This window comes from Phoxinus phoxinus (genome assembly GCF_949152265.1).
Source record: "Phoxinus phoxinus genome assembly, chromosome: 15".
In the NCBI taxonomy this organism is placed as follows: Eukaryota; Metazoa; Chordata; class Actinopteri; order Cypriniformes; family Leuciscidae; genus Phoxinus; species Phoxinus phoxinus.
The window spans coordinates 35301606-35323932 of NC_136890.1; the positions used below are offsets into that span (position 1 = coordinate 35301606).

At 47.2% G+C, this 22327-nt stretch overlaps 2 protein-coding genes across 2 annotated transcripts; both read left to right on the plus strand.

Moving 5' to 3' along the window:
• Window positions 1-6067: 6067 nt before the first annotated feature.
• On the plus strand, window positions 6068-10720 carry tmed7 (transmembrane p24 trafficking protein 7). Its single transcript, XM_079638304.1, has 4 exons — window positions 6068-6149; window positions 6349-6521; window positions 8898-9143; window positions 9792-10720. The coding sequence occupies exons 2-4, from the start codon at window positions 6357-6359 to the stop codon at window positions 10026-10028; spliced, it is 648 nt and encodes a 215-aa protein (XP_079494430.1). The 5' UTR covers window positions 6068-6149; window positions 6349-6356; the 3' UTR covers window positions 10029-10720.
• Window positions 10721-11219: 499 nt separating this feature from the next.
• Window positions 11220-21862, plus strand: fem1c (fem-1 homolog c). The gene is made up of 4 exons (XM_079638612.1): window positions 11220-11694; window positions 14995-15559; window positions 18122-19095; window positions 19989-21862. Exons 2-4 carry the CDS (start codon window positions 15016-15018, stop codon window positions 20313-20315), a joined length of 1845 nt encoding a protein of 614 aa, XP_079494738.1. The 5' UTR covers window positions 11220-11694; window positions 14995-15015; the 3' UTR covers window positions 20316-21862.
• Window positions 21863-22327: the final 465 nt, after the last annotated feature.

A 22327-nucleotide genomic window follows, 5' to 3' on the forward strand; every position in this document is an offset into this window, starting at 1 on the left:
GTAATAACAACACTTCATATCCAGTAATAATAACACTTAATATCCAGAAATAACAACACTTAATATCCAGTAATAACAACACTTAATATCCAGTAATAACAACACTTCATATCCAGTAATATCAACACTTAATATCCAGTAATAATAACACTTAATATCCAGAAATAACAACACTTAATATCCAGAAATAACAACACTTAATATCCAGTAATAACAACACTTAATATCCAGTAATAACAACACTTAATATCCAGTAATAACAACACTTCATATCCAGAAATAACAACACTTAATATCCAGTAATAACAACACTTAATATCCAGTAATAACAACACTTAATATCCAGTAATAACAACACTTAATATCCAGTAATAACAACACTTAATATCCAGTAATAACAACACTTAATATCCAGTAATAACAACACTTCATATCCAGTAATAACAACACTTAATATCCAGTAATAACAACACTTAATATCCAGTAATAACAACACTTCATATCCAGTAATAACAACACTTAATATCCAGAAATAACAACACTTAATATCCAGTAATAACAACACTTAATATCCAGTAATAACAACACTTAATATCCAGTAATAACAACACTTCATATCCAGTAATAACAACACTTAATATCCAGTAATAACAACACTTAATATCCAGTAATAACAACACTTCATATCCAGTAATAACAACACTTAATATCCAGTAATAACAACACTTAATATCCAGTAATAACAACACTTAATATCCAGTAATAACAACACTTCATATCCAGTAATAACAACACTTCATATCCAGTAATAACAACACTTAATATCCAGTAATAACAACACTTCATATCCAGTAATAACAACACTTAATATCCAGTAATAACAACACTTAATATCCAGTAATAACAACACTTAATATCCAGTAATAACAACACTTCATATCCAGTAATAACAACACTTAATATCCAGTAATAACAACACTTAATATCCAGTAATAACAACACTTAATATCCAGTAATAACAACACTTAATATCCAGTAATAACAACACTTAATATCCAGTAATAACAACACTTCATATCCAGTAATAACAACACTTAATATCCAGAAATAACAACACTTAATATCCAGTAATAACAACACTTCATATCCAGTAATAACAACACTTAATATCCAGTAATAACAACACTTAATATCCAGTAATAACAACACTTAATATCCAGTAATAACAACACTTAATATCCAGTAATAACAACACTTCATATCCAGTAATAACAACACTTAATATCCAGTAATAACAACACTTAATATCCAGTAATAACAACACTTCATATCCAGTAATAACAACACTTAATATCCAGTAATAACAACACTTAATATCCAGTAATAACAACACTTCATATCCAGAAATAACAACACTTAATATCCAGTAATAACAACACTTAATATCCAGTAATAACAACACTTAATATCCAGTAATAACAACACTTCATATCCAGTAATAACAACACTTAATATCCAGTAATAACAACACTTAATATCCAGTAATAACAACACTTAATATCCAGTAATAACAACACTTAATATCCAGTAATAACAACACTTAATATCCAGTAATAACAACACTTAATATCCAGTAATAACAACACTTCATATCCAGTAATAACAACACTTAATATCCAGTAATAACAACACTTAATATCCAGTAATAACAACACTTAATATCCAGTAATAACAACACTTAATATCCAGTAATAACAACACTTAATATCCAGTAATAACAACACTTAATATCCAGTAATAACAACACTTAATATCCAGTAATAACAACACTTAATATCCAGTAATAACAACACTTAATATCCAGTAATAACAACACTTAATATCCAGTAATAACAACACTTAATATCCAGTAATAACAACACTTAATATCCAGTAATAACAACACTTCATATCCAGTAATAACAACACTTAATATCCAGTAATAACAACACTTAATATCCAGTAATAACAACACTTCATATCCAGTAATAACAACACTTAATATCCAGTAATAACAACACTTAATATCCAGTAATAACAACACTTCATATCCAGTAATAACAACACTTAATATCCAGTAATAACAACACTTCATATCCAGTAATAACAACACTTAATATCCAGTAATAACAACACTTCATATCCAGTAATAACAACACTTAATATCCAGTAATAACAACACTTAATATCCAGTAATAACAACACTTCATATCCAGTAATAACAACACTTAATATCCAGTAATAACAACACTTAATATCCAGTAATAACAACACTTAATATCCAGTAATAACAACACTTCATATCCAGTAATAACAACACTTCATATCCAGTAATAACAACACTTAATATCCAGTAATAACAACACTTAATATCCAGTAATAACAACACTTAATATCCAGAAATAACAACACTTCATATCCAGTAATAACAACACTTAATATCCAGTAATAACAACACTTCATATCCAGTAATAACAACACTTAATATCCAGTAATAACAACACTTCATATCCAGTAATAACAACACTTAATATCCAGTAATAACAACACTTAATATCCAGAAATAACAACACTTCATATCCAGAAATAACAACACTTCATATCCAGTAATAACAACACTTAATATCCAGAAATAACAACACTTCATATCCAGAAATAACAACACTTAATATCCAGAAATAACAACACTTCATATCCAGTAATAACAACACTTAATATCCAGTAATAACAACACTTCATATCCAGTAATAACAACACTTAATATCCAGAAATAACAACACTTCATATCCAGAAATAACAACACTTCATATCCAGTAATAACAACACTTAATATCCAGAAATAACAACACTTCATATCCAGAAATAACAACACTTAATATCCAGAAATAACAACACTTCATATCCAGTAATAACAACACTTAATATCCAGTAATAACAACACTTCATATCCAGTAATAACAACACTTAATATCCAGAAATAACCACACTTCATATCCAGTAATAACAACACTTAATATCCAGTAATAACAACACTTCATATCCAGTAATAACAACACTTAATATCCAGAAATAACCACACTTCATATCCAGTAATAACAACACTTAATATCCAGTAATAACAACACTTAATATCCAGAAATAACAACACTTCATATCCAGAAATAACAACACTTCATATCCAGTAATAACAACACTTAATATCCAGTGTTACGAACCCATCAAATGAATTATGGATCAGCATAACATATAAAAGACCACAGAGATTCGGTGACAGTGTTAATAAATAATTTTAATCAAGTAATACGTCTTGACGTAGGCAGAGCATGGTGGCAAAAATAAGCAAAACATAAACAAAAGAGAACCCTGACCCACACTATTCTTCAAAGCAGATGAAACTTGCCTGCCTCCCGTTCAAAACAAAAGACAGAGTTTGTGTGAGTCTTCCGGGTCCTCTTTCTCCTGCTCTTCACTAAACTCTACTAAATAATATGCAAAAACCCATCACCAGTTACCACCAGCTCTAAATAAATATAATAAACAAAAAGCAACAAACAGAACTCCCATATCGGGATCGTGCTTGTGAACCCAACATTAAATCAATCTCTATCAAATTCCAAAAGGAAAACAAGGGCCCAGCACGCAGCGGAGCTAGAGTGCTCCGTCTGCCACCAGGAGCGGATGGGAAGTGAGAGAGAGCCACGGTCTCCAGACTGGGCGTCTTTAAGGCAGTTGGCCCGCCCACAATCACAGCCGGCGGGAGCTCACGTGACCTGTATGGAAAATTATAAACAGTAACACGTAACATCCAGTTTAATAAACAACACTTAATATCCAGTAATAACAACACTTAATATCCAGTTTAATAAACAACACTTTTGTGCAACATGGACTTCCATGTTTAGTTTGTGTAACTTTACCAAAGCATGTGATTTGTAGGCGTATTCCTTCAGTTGCGAGCCTGTGCGCTTTACCTGACGTGTCTGGGTTAGGCCCGGCAGGCGCGCACGGACTGGGTTCAGTAATGACAGGCTTTCAATGACCAAAAAATTATTCAGACTGACAAAATAATAAAAATTATGTTCTTCTTCTTTTAAATAATAATAATAACGACATTCTTCTTCTAAATAACAATAAGCGTCATTAATAATAAAATCATAATAATAATAATAATAATATTACAAATTGTCATGCAATTATTAATGTGAATGAATGGTACTCCACATCACATCATCATCACTATTGTACACTCCAATACATGTGACGTGATACGAAATTAAATGCTAATTGTTTTAAAACATGTGCTGTAAAATAATGCATCGTGATAGGTCATTTGCTCATTCAAACCGCTATTTAAACTGGATATCCAGCGTACACCAATTCTCAATGATGGCTGACCTGGCGCTTTCAGAAGACGCATAAGCGCCCTTGAGAAGGGAACGAGTATTTCAGGATAGGCGAGATCTTCTGAACGGATCGGATGAATGGCGGATGAGCAGATTCCGTCTTCCACGGCATCCTCTCCTGGAGCTGTGCAATCACCCGGAGCCCTACCTCCAGCGGGAGACCCGGCGGCCAAGGCCTCACCTGTACGGTCCAGGGTCCTCCACACTGGGGTCCTTGGCCACTGGAACCGTTCAACGGGAGATTGCTGACAGGTCTGGCATATCCCACCCCACCATGAGCCGCATGCTGGCTGCCATCGGGACTCTCATCCCACACTACATCCAATTCCCATACGACAATGGCCAGCATTAAAATGGGTTTTTATGAGATTGCTGGGATTCTGAATGTCATAGGTGCAATCGACTGTACCCACGTGCGTCTGGAACCACCATCGGTTAATGATTACGCATACATCAACCGCAAAAATGATCATTCAGTCAATGTGCAGAGTATTTGTGATGCCAGGCTCTGCCTATTAAATGTTGTGGCTCGATGGCCTCAACTTTAGGTCCTCTACTTTTAGACAGAATTGCTTCTCTGTGAAAGCGGCTGGGATGTGGAACTCGTTGCCGTAACTATGCGAGAGAGTAGCACCTTGCAACAGTTTAAACTTAACCTGAAGAAGTGGTTGAAAGACGGTCAGATTTGTGATCATTAGCACACAACTGGTTAATTGGGGTTTTGTTAAAAATGTAAGAAGGTCAATTTAAAAGGGAACTGTAAAAAGTTGTACACACTGCTGGTATTGCAATTGCATGTTTGTTGAGATGATCCGTTTGCAGGTGTTTTATCTGTATTTTGTGTGAATGGACTCATCGGTGGGAATGCTCATTGTCCACTGTATTACCCTGCTGTCACTTCGCCTCTGTCCAGGCACTACAGATGAGAATCAGCTTGTAGCAATGTCCCTGTCAAATAAACAAACAAAAAAACAAACAAAAAACACACTCACACACACACACACGAGGAGACTAAGCAGATGCTGTCCTCTGGTGGACACACACACACACACACACACACACACACACACACACACACACACACACACACATGAGGAGACTGAGCAGATGCTGCCCTCTGGTGGACACACACACACACACACACACACACACACACACACACACACACACACACACACACTCGCATGAGGAGACTGAGCAGATGCTGCCCTCTGGTGGACACACACACACACACACACACACACACACATTTTTAAATCGATACAAAGATGGCTGTTACTTCAGCTTTATTCCGCTGTAACTGGCCAAGCCTGTCGTTCACTCATCACTGCGCCTACACATGTACATTTGTTATCGTTTCTCTATGTTTTGCGGCATTTAAAAACTATTATTTTTATTTTATTTTAATCCTTAAAACAATTAAAAACGAGGAGTTTATTTTGTTATGATTTGCTTTTCATATTTTTTATTTATTTATGTGATTATTATGTTGTTTAAGATATGCTGCTTTGTCTTATTGATAATGTGTTTAACAATGATAATGTGTTAATGCCTGTTTGTTATTTGAAATTATTTAATTAAAAAAATATTTATTTGAAAAAAAAACTTATGATTGCGCCGTGACGTTCAGTGACGTGGTTACGCACGTACGTGCAACGCACGCCACCCATCATCAACCAACTTCCTGCTTCCGGTTAAGGTTTCGAGGTAAGCTGCATTGATCATTAACTGTCGTTATTTGCTGTGAAGTCGATGTTGTATTCCGTCAAATCGCTCGATCTGGTCCATGAGCGGCGCGGGTGTGTTTGATCGGCGTGAGCTCGAGCGGAACCGGGCCGGTCCACATTCGGGTTCGTGTTGACAATAAGCCGATCTTCATTGATCTTGTTCCTGTGTGAATCCTTAGGCCTGAAGATGCGGTTCGGGTTCGGGTTCGGGTTCGGGTCAGGGCTCCTGTTGCTCCCGCTGATGTTCGGTTGGATCTGCGCGTCGGAACTGACGTTCGAGCTTCCGGATAACGCCAAGCAGTGCTTCTACGAGGACATCACCATCGGAACCAAGTGCACGCTGGAGTTCCAGGTACCGGATCCACTGCTATCACCAGTGTGTGTGTGTGTGTGTGTGTGTGTGTGTGTGTGTGTGTGCGTGCAGGTGGTCACCGGCGGGCACTGATGAGTGTGTGTGTGTGTGTGTGTGTGTGTGCAGGTGGTCACCGGCGGGCACTGATGAGTGTGTGTGTGTGTGTGTGTGTGTGTGTGTGTGTGTGTGTGTGTGTGTGTGTGTGTGTGTGTGTGCAGGTGGTCACCGGCGGGCACTGATGAGTGTGTGTGTGTGTGTGTGTGCAGGTGGTCACTGGCGGGCACTGATGAGTGTGTGTGTGTGTGTGCAGGTGGTCACCGGCGGGCACTGATGAGTGTGTGTGTGTGTGTGTGCAGGTGGTCACTGGCGGGCACTGATGAGTGTGTATGTGTGTGTGTGTGTGTGTGTGTGTGTGTGTGTGTGTGTGTAGGTGGTCACTGGCGGGCACTGATGAGTGTGTGTGTGTGTGCAGGTGGTCACTGGCGGGCACTGATGAGTGTGTGTGTGTGTGCAGGTGGTCACTGGCGGGCACTGGTGTGTGTGTGTGTGTGTGTGTGTGTGTGCAGGTGGTCACCGGCGGGCACTGATGTGTGTGTGTGTGTGTGTGTGCGCAGGTGGTCACTGGCGGGCACTGATGTGTGTGTGTGTGTGTGCGCAGGTGGTCACCGGCGGGCACTGATGTGTGTGTGTGTGTGTGTGTGTGTGTGTGTGCGCAGGTGGTCACTGGCGGGCACTGATGAGTGTGTGTGTGTGTGTGTGCAGGTGGTCACCGGCGGGCACTGATGTGTGTGTGTGTGTGTGCGCAGGTGGTCACTGGCGGGCACTGATGAGTGTGTGTGTGTGTGTGTGTGTGTGTGTGCGCAGGTGGTCACTGGCGGGCACTGATGAGTGTGTGTGTGTGTGTGTGCAGGTGGTCACCGGCGGGCACTGATGAGTGTGTGTGTGTGTGCAGGTGGTCACCGGCGGGCACTGATGAGTGTGTGTGTGTGTGCAGGTGGTCACCGGCGGGCACTGATGAGTGTGTGTGTGTGTGCAGGTGGTCACCGGCGGGCACTGATGAGTGTGTGTGTGTGTGTGCAGGTGGTCACCGGCGGGCACTGATGAGTGTGTGTGTGCAGGTGGTCACCGGCGGGCACTGATGAGTGTGTGTGTGTGCAGGTGGTCACCGGCGGGCACTGATGAGTGTGTGTGTGTGTGTGTGTGTGCAGGTGGTCACCGGCGGGCACTGATGAGTGTGTGTGTGCAGGTGGTCACCGGCGGGCACTGATGAGTGTGTGTGTGTGCAGGTGGTCACCGGCGGGCACTGATGAGTGTGTGTGTGTGCAGGTGGTCACCGGCGGGCACTGATGAGTGTGTGTGTGTGTGTGCAGGTGGTCACCGGCGGGCACTGATGAGTGTGTGTGTGTGTGTGCAGGTGGTCACCGGCGGGCACTGATGAGTGTGTGTGTGTGTGCAGGTGGTCACCGGCGGGCACTGATGAGTGTGTGTGTGTGTGCAGGTGGTCACCGGCGGGCACTGATGAGTGTGTGTGTGTGTGTGCAGGTGGTCACCGGCGGGCACTGATGAGTGTGTGTGTGCAGGTGGTCACCGGCGGGCACTGATGAGTGTGTGTGTGTGCAGGTGGTCACCGGCGGGCACTGATGAGTGTGTGTGTGTGCAGGTGGTCACCGGCGGGCACTGATGAGTGTGTGTGTGTGTGTGCAGGTGGTCACCGGCGGGCACTGATGAGTGTGTGTGTGTGTGTGCAGGTGGTCACCGGCGGGCACTGATGAGTGTGTGTGTGTGTGTGCAGGTGGTCACCGGCGGGCACTGATGAGTGTGTGTGTGTGTGTGCAGGTGGTCACCGGCGGGCACTGATGAGTGTGTGTGTGTGTGTGCAGGTGGTCACCGGCGGGCACTGATGAGTGTGTGTGTGTGTGTGTGTGTGTGTGTGCAGGTGGTCACCGGCGGGCACTGATGAGTGTGTGTGTGTGTGTGTGTGTGCAGGTGGTCACCGGCGGGCACTGATGAGTGTGTGTGTGTGCAGGTGGTCACCGGCGGGCACTGATGAGTGTGTGTGTGTGTGTGCAGGTGGTCACCGGCGGGCACTGATGAGTGTGTGTGTGTGTGTGCAGGTGGTCACCGGCGGGCACTGATGAGTGTGTGTGTGCAGGTGGTCACCGGCGGGCACTGATGAGTGTGTGTGTGTGTGTGCAGGTGGTCACCGGCGGGCACTGATGAGTGTGTGTGTGTGTGTGCAGGTGGTCACCGGCGGGCACTGATGAGTGTGTGTGTGTGTGCGCAGGTGGTCACCGGCGGGCACTGATGAGTGTGTGTGTGTGTGCGCAGGTGGTCACCGGCGGGCACTGATGAGTGTGTGTGTGTGTGTGTGCGCAGGTGGTCACCGGCGGGCACTATGACGTGGACTGCCGGCTGGAGGACCCTGACGGGACGGTCCTGTATAAGGAGATGAAGAAACAGTACGACAGCTTCACCTTCACCGCCTCCAGGAACGGCACACACAAGTTCTGCTTCAGCAACGAGTTCTCCACCTTCACACACAAGACCGTGTACTTCGACTTCCAAGTGGGCGACGACCCGCCGCTGTTCCCCAACGAGAACCGGGTCACGGCGCTCACGCAGGTGACACACACACACACACACACACACTTAAACCACAGTGCACTCTGGGCCTGAGCTGAGGTGATAAGTAAAGGTCCGGTACACATGAGGCTTGTTGGACTCGAGCCGGCGCTGCACAGGCCGATCGGTGGATGACATCAAGATACCGCGAGAGTGAAGAGAGTCGACGGCTCCGTTCCCTTTCAATCGCTCTCGCGGGACTTTGATGTCATCCACCGATCGGCCTGTGCAGCGCCGGCTCGAGTCCAACAAGCCTCATGTGTACCGGACCTTTACTTATCACCTCAGCTCAGGCCCAGAGTGTGACCCGAGGCGATCGCGTGACCCGAGGCGATCGCGTGACCCGAGGCGATCGCGTGACCCGAGGCGATCGCGTGACCCGAGGCGATCGCGTGACCCGAGGCGATCGCGTGACCCGAGGCGATCGCGTGACCCGAGGCGATCGCGTGACCCGAGGCGATCGCGTGGCCCGAGGCGATCGCGTGACCCGAGGCGATCGCGTGACCCGAGGCGATCGCGTGACCCGAGGCGATCGCGTGACCCGAGGCGATCGCGTGACCCGAGGCGATCGCGTGACCCGAGGCGATCGCGTGACCCGAGGCGATCGCGTGACCCGAGATGATCATGTGACTGCTGCTGTGTTTTCAGATGGAGTCGGCCTGCGTCTCCATCCACGAGGCGCTGAAGTCTGTGATCGACTACCAGACGCACTTCCGTCTGCGCGAGGCTCAGGGCCGCAGCCGGGCCGAGGACCTCAACACCCGCGTGGCCTTCTGGTCCGTGGGCGAGGCCTTCATCCTGCTGGTGGTGAGCATCAGTCAGGTGCTGCTGCTCCGGAGCTTCTTCTCCGACAGGAAGACCACCACCACACGCCTGGGGTCGTAGGTCACGGCTCACACACATCCAGCAGGAGTTCTGCTGCGCTTAATTTATTCTGTGTTGACTTTACACTCGGCGTGTATGTGAACGTTAGCGGATGCGAGTCGCTGTAGACCTGCTCATCATCATCCTCCTCCTCCTCTTCATCATGAGGCTTCCAACGGCAGTTCAGTTTTAGAGCCACTATTGAATGCAAGAGCTTTATGTTGTATAAAACGCATCCTTGCTAATGTTTCTTAGTCGTTGTTTTCTTCCCCAGACAGTGGTGTAATGTGTGTGTTATATTAGCTGTGTCTGTGATGTGTTTGCCTGTGAGCGGCTAATAAATGTGTGGAGGAACGCCTCAGTCTCTTCATGAAACCGTTCCTCAAATCTGCAGTTCCTCAAGAAGCGGTGAACTCTGCGATGCGAGACTCTACGGTTCACTGCCGATCTGATCCGGGCGAGAGGCGTCGTGTTGGATCGGGCGGTCTCGTTCTCGTGAGTGTGAGCTCCAGCGGATCCCTGATGAGGACAGCCTCGCCGTCCTACAATACTTGCCCAAGTCCTTCATTTCTAACGATTTAACAGACATCCTTGCTAATGTTTCTTAGTCATTGTTTTCTTTCCCAGACATTGGTGTAATGTTTGAGTCCATACATGCTTAATCAGAATTAAATCACATCTTGTGCTCTGAACGCCATATTCTTTTCCATAAACGCTTTCGTCCTACAGTTTCTTCAACAGCTTCTACAATAGCACAGAAAAGTTCAGAATCTAGTCAAGTCACCTTCATTATACAGGAGATTACAGTAACAGTGTTCAGCTTTACAGCAGATCTAGAATAAAGTTATTGTCCAGATAAAGTTAGTTTTGATTGATTCACTTCCGTTGTAAAGATCATTAGTGATTAACTTAGCGGCCGCTAACACGACACAGAATCAGTCAAACTCATCAATTTTAAAGGGATTTACTGAGCTTTACTGTGTTTGCATACATTACAGCCAAAGCATTATACACAACACTACACACTGAAATGTACAGTATAATCTCTGCTCGTCATTGAGTGCTGCAGTTCCTCGCGTGGCCTCTAGCGGGCGCTGTGAGGAAACACTGCAGCAACAGGCACATCTAGAGGAACATTTCAAATCGCCTCGTTCATTTCTGTGATTTAGTCTCTCAAGGTTCATTATTACTGAGTAAAACACGGCTTGATAAATCCACGAGAAACGCGGTGTGCGCGTGCGCGTCATTAAAAGCGCTCGGTCTCGCGTCGTGACTGTTTTCGTTTACCTTTAAATGGAGAAGGTTTGAACGAGAGCGTGATTGGACCGTCTGGCTGTCAATCACTCACAGGGGGCGGGGCCTTCTGTTACCGACGGGGAAAACCAGCAGTAGAGCAACAGATTCGACGAGCTGAGAGAAATAATTAAGATTACAGGCAGAAATGGACATAAAGCCAGAATTATGTTTATTTGGTGAAGCTGCTCGTGCCTCAGTGACCATCGCGTGTGTTTGATGAGGACGATCTCGCTCGATGTTTCAGGAAGCGGGGGAGGAAGAGCCGCAGCGACTCTATTTTTATCTTTTTGTATTATTTGGACTCGACATGAGCTAAAAAACCGTGAGGGTCTGTGTGTCTGAAACCCCGAACCAGCGGCCCGGTAACGGACACGATCGATCAGCGCGAGCGGTAAGAGCTGCGGCCTCGGAACCGCGGAAAACACGGTTTAATGAAGGAAAACCGCAGATAAACACGGTTTAATGAAGGAAAACGGCAGATAAACACGGTTTAATGAAGGAAAACAGCAGATAAACACGGTTTAATGAAGGAAAACAGCAGATAAACACGGTTTAATGAAGGAAAACAGCAGATAAACACGGTTTAATGAAGGAAAACAGCAGATAAACACGGTTTAATGAAGGAAAACGGCAGATAAACACGGTTTAATGAAGGAAAACAGCAGATAAACACGGTTTAATGAAGGAAAACAGCAGATAAACACGGTTTAATGAAGGAAAACAGCAGATAAACACGGTTTAATGAAGGAAAACCGATAAACACTGCTGATGATGACAGAAACACTGATGAAAATAATGACCCTCTGTGTTGGTCAGATATCGGTGTATATAATGACACTAAACTGTAATTGGTCGTCATTGTATATCATTTGATCATACACGTAGTGTCACGTGACAAAACATTTAATATGATTTATTTGCCAAGTATTAGTCAAGTCAGCTTTATTTCTATAACTGCACATTCTCAGTAATAAACAGGAAAATAGCAATCAATGATGTAGGCTAAACTTCATCAAACATGAGAGACATTCATCATTCAACTCAGTTTATAGTTTTATAGCTGTATCAGATTTGTTTCATAATTGACGAATTTTGCAACTTGACACTGTTTTTGAACAATGAATATTGAATAATGACTGAATTTGTCTATTTGAAAGCTGACTTGATTGACTTGTCAGATCAATAACTGTAGTTCATCAATTATAAAATCGAAAAAAAACTTTGATTCTGTTATTAAGCAGTTCTACAGAAAAAAGTAATGAATCAGATCTGATAGTGTCATTGCAGTCAGATCAATAGGCCTAATATGACTGAATATCTGTGTCAATGTCTTTTAAATAAAATAAAATAATTATTGAAAAGCCTCTCTAATATTACAGTCCTGAAGCTTCATGCTTCTGATCGCACATTTACACCTGATACACACACCCTTCTGTCATCATTTACTGTACGACTGTTTCTTACACCGATACACACGCGAGCGCTTACGCCGATACACACGCGAGCGCTTACGCCGATACACACGCGAGCGCTTACGCCGATACACACGCGAGCGCTTACGCCGATACACACGCGTGCGTTTACGCCGATACACACACGCGAGCGCTTACACCGATACACACGCGAGCGCTTACGCCGATACACACGCGAGCGCTTACGCCGATACACACGCGAGCGCTTACGCCGATACACACGCGAGCGCTTACGCCGATACACACGCGAGCGCTTACGCCGATACACACGCGAGCGCTTACGCCGATACACACGCGAGCGCTTACACCGATACACACGCGAGCGCTTACGCCGATACACACGCGAGCGCTTACGCCGATACACACGCGAGCGCTTACGCCGATACACACGCGAGCGCTTACACCGATACACACGCGAGCGTTTACGCCGATACACACGCGAGCGCTTACACCGATACACACGCGGGCGCTTACACCGATACACACGCGAGCGCTTACGCCGATACACACGCGTGCGCTTACACCGATACACACGCGAGCGCTTACGCCGATACACACGCGAGCGCTTACGCCGATACACACGCGAGCGCTTACACCGATACACACGCGGGAGCTTACACCGATACACACGCGAGCGCTTACACCGATACACACGCGAGCGCTTACACCGCGAGCGCTTACACCGATACACACGCGAGCGCTTACACCGATACACACGCGGGCGCTTACGGCGATACACACGCGAGCGCTTACGCCGATACACACGGGGGCGCTTACGCCGATACACACGGGGGCGCTTACGCCGATACACACGCGAGCGCTTACACCGATACACACGCGAGCGCTTACACCGATACACACGCGAGCGCTTGCGCCGATACACACGCGAGCGCTTACGCCGATACACACGCGAGCGCTTGCGCCGATACACACGCGAGCGCTTACACCGATACACACGCGAGCGCTTACACCGATACACACGCGAGCGCTTACGCCGATACACACGCGAGCGCTTGCGCCGATACACACGCGAGCGCTTACACCGATACACACGCGAGCGCTTGCGCCGATACACACGCGAGCGCTTACACCGATACACACGGGGGCGCTTACGCCGATACACACGGGGGCGCTTACGCCGATACACACGCGAGCGCTTACGCCGATACACACGCGAGCGCTTACACCGATACACACGGGGGCGCTTACGCCGATACACACGCGAGCGCTTACGCCGATACACACACGAGCGCTTACGCCGATACACACGGGGGCGCTTACGCCGATACACACGCGAGCGCTTACGCCGATACACACGCGAGCGCTTGCGCCGATACACACGCGAGCGCTTACACCGATACACACGCGTGCGTTTACGCCGATACACACACGCGAGCGCTTACACCGATACACACGCGAGCGCTTACACCGATACACACGCGTGCGTTTACGCCGATACACACGCGTGCGCTTGCGCCGATACACACGCGAGCGCTTACACCGATACACACGCGTGCGTTTACGCCGATACACACGCGAGCGCTTACACCGATACACACGCGTGCGTTTACGCCGATACACACGCGAGCGCTTGCGCCGATACACACGCGAGCGCTTACACCGATACACACGCGTGCGTTTACGCCGATACACACGCGAGCGCTTACACCGATACACACGCGTGCGCTTACGCCGATACACACGCGTGCGCTTACACCGATACACACGCGAGCGCTTACACCGATACACACGCGTGCGTTTACGCCGATACACACGCGAGCGCTTGCGCCGATACACACGCGAGCGCTTACACCGATACACACGCGTGCGTTTACGCCGATACACACGCGAGCGCTTACACCGATACACACGCGTGCGCTTACGCCGATACACACGCGAGCGCTTACACCGATACACACGCGTGCGCTTACGCCGATACACACGCGAGCGCTTACACCGATACACACGCGTGCGCTTACTCCGATACACACGCGTGCGCTTACGCCGATACACACGCGAGCGCTTACACCGATACACTCCGGTCCGCTGATAGACGCATGCTTACGCTCTCAAACGCTCCCGTGCTCTGATCATTGTAGCCAATCAGAGGCGTTTACGGTTCCGCTCAACAGCGCTCAAAGCTGCACATTTTTTTAATTTCAGTACCGAAGTCAATTTTTTTGGCAACACTATTAACGTGTGTGTGATTGTGTCTGCAGGACGGAGAGCAACTCTATGCCATGGATCTAAAAACGGCTGTTTTCAACGCGGCCCGAGACGGCAAACTGCGACTCCTCCAGAAGCTGCTGGAGAACAAGAGCGATCACGAGGTGCTGACGCTCATGGCGGAGAAGACGGTCGGAGCCACGCCGCTGCTGATGGCGAGCCGCTACGGGCACCTGGAGCTGGTGGAGTTCCTGATGGAGCGCTGCTGCGCGCCGGTGGAGCTCGGCGGATCCGTGAACTTCGACGGCGAGATCATCGAGGGAGCGCCGCCGCTGTGGGCCGCCTCGGCCGCCGGGCACCTGAAGGTGGTGCAGTCCTTACTGGGGCACGGGGCCTCGGTCAACAACACCACCCTCACCAACTCCACCCCGCTGCGCGCCGCCTGCTTCGACGGGCACCTGGACATCGTGCGCTACCTGGTGGAGCACAAGGCGGATCTGGAGGTGGCCAACAGACACGGACACACGTGCCTGATGATCTCCTGCTATAAAGGCCATCGAGAGATCGCGCAGTTCCTGCTGGAGAGAGGAGCTGACGTCAACCGCAAGAGCGTCAAAGGTACCGGACGCTAACTGTACGCTATTGGGGTGTAACGAGGGGTGTCTACTGTCTACGATAGTCGGTGTTGACGGTGTTCAGGAGCAACACCGGTTACATCACTTGCCCACCGCGGCACCATCGATCTGATTATGTACCGTATTTTCCGGACTATAAGTCGCTCCGGAGTATAAGTCGCATCAGTCATAAAATGCGTCATGAAGAGGGAAAAAACATATATAAGTCGCACCGGACTATAAGTCGCATTTATTTAGAAATTTATTTCACAAAATCCAAGAACAGACATTTAATCTGGAAAGGCGAGTTACTCAGCTGCACAACAGCACACAGAACAACAGCTGAAGGTGTCCGGTGTGTTAGCGTAACACAGGGTTTCCCGCTGCACTTTGGAACTGAGCAACACACACTGCCGCCTTAACTACGTAGTCAAAATGTATATGAGCGATATCCGCCGTTACTCTGTCCTGTTTAGAGCTCAGATTCTCCGCCGAGCCGATATTTCCCGCCGCTATACTCGGGCCGGGCCCGTGATCTAGAGACGTGCGGCGCGGGACTAGATGTGATGGCCGAGTGCGGGCGCGGGCGGTAATGCACTCACTCTGTGTGTGCGTGTGCGTGTGTGTGGCTGCGGGAGAATAACACGATTAAATATAAACATCTATGAATAGAACATATAAAAACTAATAAATTGTTATTCATCTGTTGCAGAAAAGCAACAAGAAACACTAAAACAAAATAGAAACGATTTACAGGCCAGAGTTTCTGTTTGTAACATGTTTGCAGCGTTGAGCGATGTAGCCAATCACAGACATGTGTTGATTTCTGGGCCGCAATGGCCAATCAGAAGCATTGAAGACAGAATCCCCTCACCGCTCAAACTGACTTACTGTTTAGTGCTGAATTCTGCTGGCAAATCCCCTGATTATAAAAGATATTATGAAAGATTCATTATGCAGTCAGCTTCACTGAGAACAGAGATGTGTGAGATCGTGAGGAACTGACGTCAGCTTTTAGGAATTAAGAGCGCGCGTTCAGTCATGGCAAACCTGCACACCGCCTGCTCGCTTTGTTAAATTAACAGTGGATTGTGAATGTTAATGATTCAATAACAAATCATTTATCAGGAGCATTTATGCTGATGTGTATGGTGGCGACACGTAGGCTAACGCAAAGTTACGTTACACCTTAACTAACACATTTTGTGTGGGAAACCCTACACAACAGCACACAGAACATATACCTGAGGCTGAATAAACTAACATTAGCCAGCGAGTCCAACAAGTTACCGGTCAGCAAGTTCACAGAGCTCCCGATCTCACTCCTCAACACTGAATACATTGAGTTCTTCCTCGGTGTCACTTCTGAACAACTCCGCTAACTAGAGCGCCCTCTCTCGGCTGCAGACGGTAATGTTTTCTCTTGGTTCATCTCAGTCTGAATTAATACATTTTTATATACAAGTCACACCTGACTAGAAGTCGCAGGACCTGCAAACCTATGAAAAAAAGTGAGACTTATAGTCCGGAAAATACGGTAGTTCACTTGGAGAACAGACACTATTAAACTGAACGTGTCTGCTTAATAAATCGTGATTTTGAAAGCGAAACTAAAATGCGCACGGCCACACGTGTCACACAGGGACAAGTAATGTCCTAAAAAGGCAGCTGACATGTATGATTTTAACAAAAATAATAATACACTGAATATGTTGTTTTTACTACATATTGTTTTATGATATTCTACAATACACTTGTGCTTTAACTGGGGTAAAAATAAGACTTTTAGTTGCTCTTTACACTGCAAAATTGCCGCTGCCTTTTCAAATGCTTTGATTTAAATGTAAACTGCACAATTGCTGCGCTTTAGATCAAATAATCACAATCAGACTGTTAGACTGTTAAGAATGCGATCAATAATCGCAACTCTGTTGTGTTGTTGTTGTCAGTCATTCACACAAATGTTTATTCTCTTTGAACAACTGGTAAAATATGAACGAAGCAGCAACGTTTGTCCCAGATATCAGACAGGCCATTTCATGGAAATGAATGGCATACATAAATTTCCATATATTTTGGACTTTATCAATAAGACTCATTGTGATCAGTTCATCCCAATGTGTCAGATTGTAAGCAAGTCCGTTTGGTTCTGATTGTGCTGCACATTTAAATCTACACTGCAAAAAAATGCTTTTTTAAACGTATTTTTGTCTTGTTTCCAGTCCAAATATCTAAAAAATAAATCTTTAATCAAGATGCAGTTGCTCATTATCATTTAAAGAGACATGCACCGAAACGGGTCGCTGTGAACAGCTGTTTTTGAGGAGGTAACACAACTATTGAGGAGTCCTAACCAAAGTATGTTACAAACTTTACACTAAGACCCTAAAGAATCACACCAACTTGTGCAAAATGGGCATCCGACGACCCCTTAAGAATTTGTAGATATTTGGACTGGAAACAAGACACAAGTACTAAGTAAGAAAAGCCTGTTTTGCAGTGCGTGTGCAGCGCTGGTGATTGTGGTGTTGATCAGTGTGTCCTGACGGCCTGTTGTGTCCCGCAGGGAACACGGCTCTCCACGACTGCGCCGAGTCCGGGAGCCTGGAGATCATGAAGATGCTCCTGAAGTACGGCGCCAGCATGGAGAAGGACGGGTACGGGATGACTCCGCTGCTGTCCGCCAGCGTGACGGGACACACCAACATCGTGGACTTCCTCACGACACACCCGCACACGGGCCGGGCCGAGCGCATCAACGCCCTGGAGCTGCTGGGCGCCACGTTCGTGGACAAGAAGCGGGATCTGCTGGGAGCGCTGAAGTACTGGAAGAGGGCCATGGACTCGCGGCACAGCGACTCGACCCACGTGCTCTCGAAGGACGAGCCCAAGCCGGTGCCGGCGTACGATTACACCAGAGAAGTGAACAGTTTAGAGGAGCTGGAGGCGCTGATCGCGGACCCGGATGACATGCGTATGCAGGCGCTGCTGATCCGAGAGCGCATCCTCGGCCCGGCGCACCCCGACACCTCCTACTACATACGCTACCGGGGAGCCGTGTACGCAGACTCGGGGAACTTCGAGAGATGCATCAAGCTGTGGAAGTACGCGTTAGACATGCAGCAGAACAACCTGGACCCGCTGAGCCCGATGACGGCCAGCAGTCTCCTCTCCTTCGCAGAACTCTTCTCCTTCATGCTGCAGGACCGGGCCAAGGGCCTTCTGGGAACCTCCGTGTCCTTCGATGAGCTCATGGAGATCCTCAGCAAGAGTGTGCTGGAGATTGAGCGAGCCGTGAAGAGGCCTGGCCCAGACCCGGCCCAGCTCGGCAAGGTTCTGTCCATCATCCTGCACCTCATCTGCCTGCTGGAGAAGGTGCCGTGTGCCGTGGAGCAGGACCACTTCAAGAAGGAGACCATCTACAAGTTCCTGAAGCTGCAGGCGTGTGGGAAGAACGGGTTCAGCCCGCTTCACCTGGCCGTGGACCGGAACACCACCTGCGTGGGCCGATACCCCGTCTGCAAGTTCCCCTCCTTCCAGGTAGGGCTGTGCATGAATAATTGATCTGGAAATATTATTCCAAAAATAAAAATACTGTTTGAATTTTACTACTTTGCTTTGCAGTGAATCCATGATAAATCCCAAGCGCTGAAACTCGCAGGTGTAATGAAATGCTCTGGGTGGCGCTGTGGAGCGTCGATTGTATTTGATCTCATAATGTTGTCGTCGTCTGTCTCGCCAAGTTTGGAATTACTTAGATGAAAATGATCCTACATAATGTAATTACTTTAGTTCAAATTAAGGAAGTTATCGTAATATCAGCACCACAGTGAGAAATCGCATGAAACCCAAAGCGCAGTCGACTGAGGAGAAACCGTGTCCATATTCCCGACTGCGGGCAATCCCAGCCGAACACGAGTGAGCCGAGCTGACGACTGATCAGACAGCTAATGATCTCGACACATGAGATGCTTCCGTCGAGTTCCGTCGGTTTAAGAACCGAAAACACAAAGTGCCGTTAGAAACTCCGCACACCGTCATCTGTGTCTCTGCAGCGCGTGTGGAGATTACGGTTCTTCTCAACATGAACATGTGAAACAATATAAACCCGATAACCACATGCTGACGCCAGTTTACGTCCTGTACGATAACGGCAGTCTGCTTTATTAGCGTTTTATTCCGTTCGCGCTGCTTGAGCTTAAATGCTTCTGCTCTTTATATGTTTTGTTTACACATATTATTTGATGTCTTCAACTAAAAGAAAACCTTAAGATATAACATATAAGCTTGTTTTGTAGATTGCCTAATCAAAAACTTGATGAATAAAAAAAGAAATCTTTCTCATTTAAATAAACAAATATTTGAATATTCGATTTGTTACGAGCTCATGTATTCGACTACAGTGTTTCTGACAATGCCCCCCCTCCTCCCAGGTGACGTCGATCCTGCTGGAGTGCGGCGCGGACGTGAACTCTCGGGATCAGGACGACAACAGCCCGCTCCACGTAGCGGCGTCCAACAACCACCCCGACATCATGAACCTGCTGATCTCCTGCGGCACGCACTTCGACAGCACCAACTCCTTCAAGCAGACGGCCTGCGATCTGCTGGACGAGAAGGAGATGGCCAAGAACCTGATCCAGCCCATCAACCACACCACCCTGCAGTGTCTGGCCGCGCGCGCCATCGTCAAACACGGCCTGGCGTACCGCGGGAACATCCCCGAGCGGCTCGAGGCCTTCGTGCTGCTGCACAGATAGTGACTCTGCTGGGTTCTGGGTGGGTTTCGGCTGGGTTCTGCTGGGATCTGGCTGGGTTTCGGCTGGGTTTCGGCTGGGCTCTGGCTGGGTTTCGGCTGGGCTCTGGCTGGGTTTCGGCTGGGCTCTGGCTGGGTTTCGGCTGGGCTCTGGCTGGGCTCTGGCTGGGTTCTGGCTGGGCTCTGGCTGGGCTCTGGCTGGGCTCTGGCTGGGCTCTGGCTGGGCTCTGGCTGGGCTCTGGCTGGGCTCTGGCTGGGCTCTGGCTGGGTTTCGGCTGGGTTCTGCTGGGATCTGGCTGGGTTCTGCTGGGATCTGGCTGGGCTCCGGCTGGGTTTCGGCTGGGTTCTGGCTGGGTTCTGGCTGGGTTTCGGCTGGGATCTGGCTGGGCTCTGGCTGGGTTTCGGCTGGGCTCTGGCTGGGTTTCGGCTGGGCTCTGGCTGGGTTTCGGCTGGGCTCTGGCTGGGTTTCGGCTGGGATCTGGCTGGGTTCTGCTGGGATCTGGCTGGGTTTCTGCTGGGCTCCGACTGGGCTCTGGCTGGGTTTCGGCTGGGCTCTGGCTGGGATCTGGCTGGGTTTCGGCTGGGCTTGGCTGGGCTCTGGCTGGGTTCTGGCTGGGTTTCGGCTGGGTTTCGGCTGGGTTCTGGCTGGGTTCTGGCTCTGCTCCTGCTCTGCTGATTGGCATGCAACGCTTCCAACGGACTCCTACCATCTTTGCTCGGATTCCTGTTGAATTTGTTCTGTGTGTTTCTTGCCGCTTGTCGACAGGTTTGCTTTCTCTTTCTATCTCTATGCAAAGACGGTAGGACCCGCCAGACCCGTCCTCGACCCGCCGGTTCCCTGCGCTGGTTCCGTTTCTCCAGTGGACTGGAATGCTGTCATCGCTCCCCTCCAGCATAAACGAGCATTACAATGATGATGTGTGCTTAATGTTTGCAGATACCATAAGTGCTTTTATTCTTCCTATGCACAGGCTGTATATCGGGACCGTTCTGTGTTACTGGATTGTGCCACGTGTTCATGTCAATGCCTGTTTTTTGTTACTATACATTAATCTATTTCTTCACCGTCTCCTAATCTCGATCATGAAGTGGTTAAATCGCCTGTTTAGCCGCCAGGACCGAGGAAGTGTGTCTCTTTTGAATCTTTGATCTTTGAACCCGGACGAGCTGTAAAAACCAAACCATTGGCCCTATAGTTATTGCACCGCATGAGCTGAAGTTTAACGGTTTACCCGTCTGAGCTGATCAGACATAGAAATATTATACCGACGTTAGCTTGAAGTCGAGTTTATTTTGTGGTGGTGATGACGATGATGATGATGATGATGAATCTTCAGCTCTGTGTAGTTTAAGTTCAACTTTACATGTGTGCAGTTTGAACTCAAGGGCTTCTGATTCTTTTACAGGCACAATACACTAGTAAATGAAACCAATGTACAGTCAAAAGGACTTGCACTTTATTGCAGTGAAATTTGATATTCATATTACAATAGCATAAAGCTTGTTGATGTCCTTAGAGCATAATTGATAATAAACCTCTGTTGCACTCGAGTGCTGGTCCGTGTTTTTCCTCCTGACAAACATCAGTGCTTTTCTCAACGCTCACTTCACTTTATAAGTGCCGTTTTACAATGACTTTACAATTACAATACAGCAGAAAGACCCGCTGAAGGACCGTAACATCACAGCTAATGACCTAAAACTAGTGCTTTACTCATTTAAATGCTTTTATATGTTGTCAAAGTGTGAGCGAATGCTTTTTGGATGTATATGTGTAGAAAATGGAGTGATGGAGGAGTTTTATTTGTGTGTTTTCCTTCATTTCCTCGTTGGACCGTCTGCACTCTATCCATAAAGTCAGAATGAAACTCTTTTAGTTTTTGTTCTTGTTGTACATGGTTCATCTGTGCATTTATTTTCATGTGTAATCTTTAATCATAATGTCCTCCTGTGATGGTCTCACTTTTCACAATCAACAACTGATGGATGGAACCCTTCGACCCTTCATTCATTTTC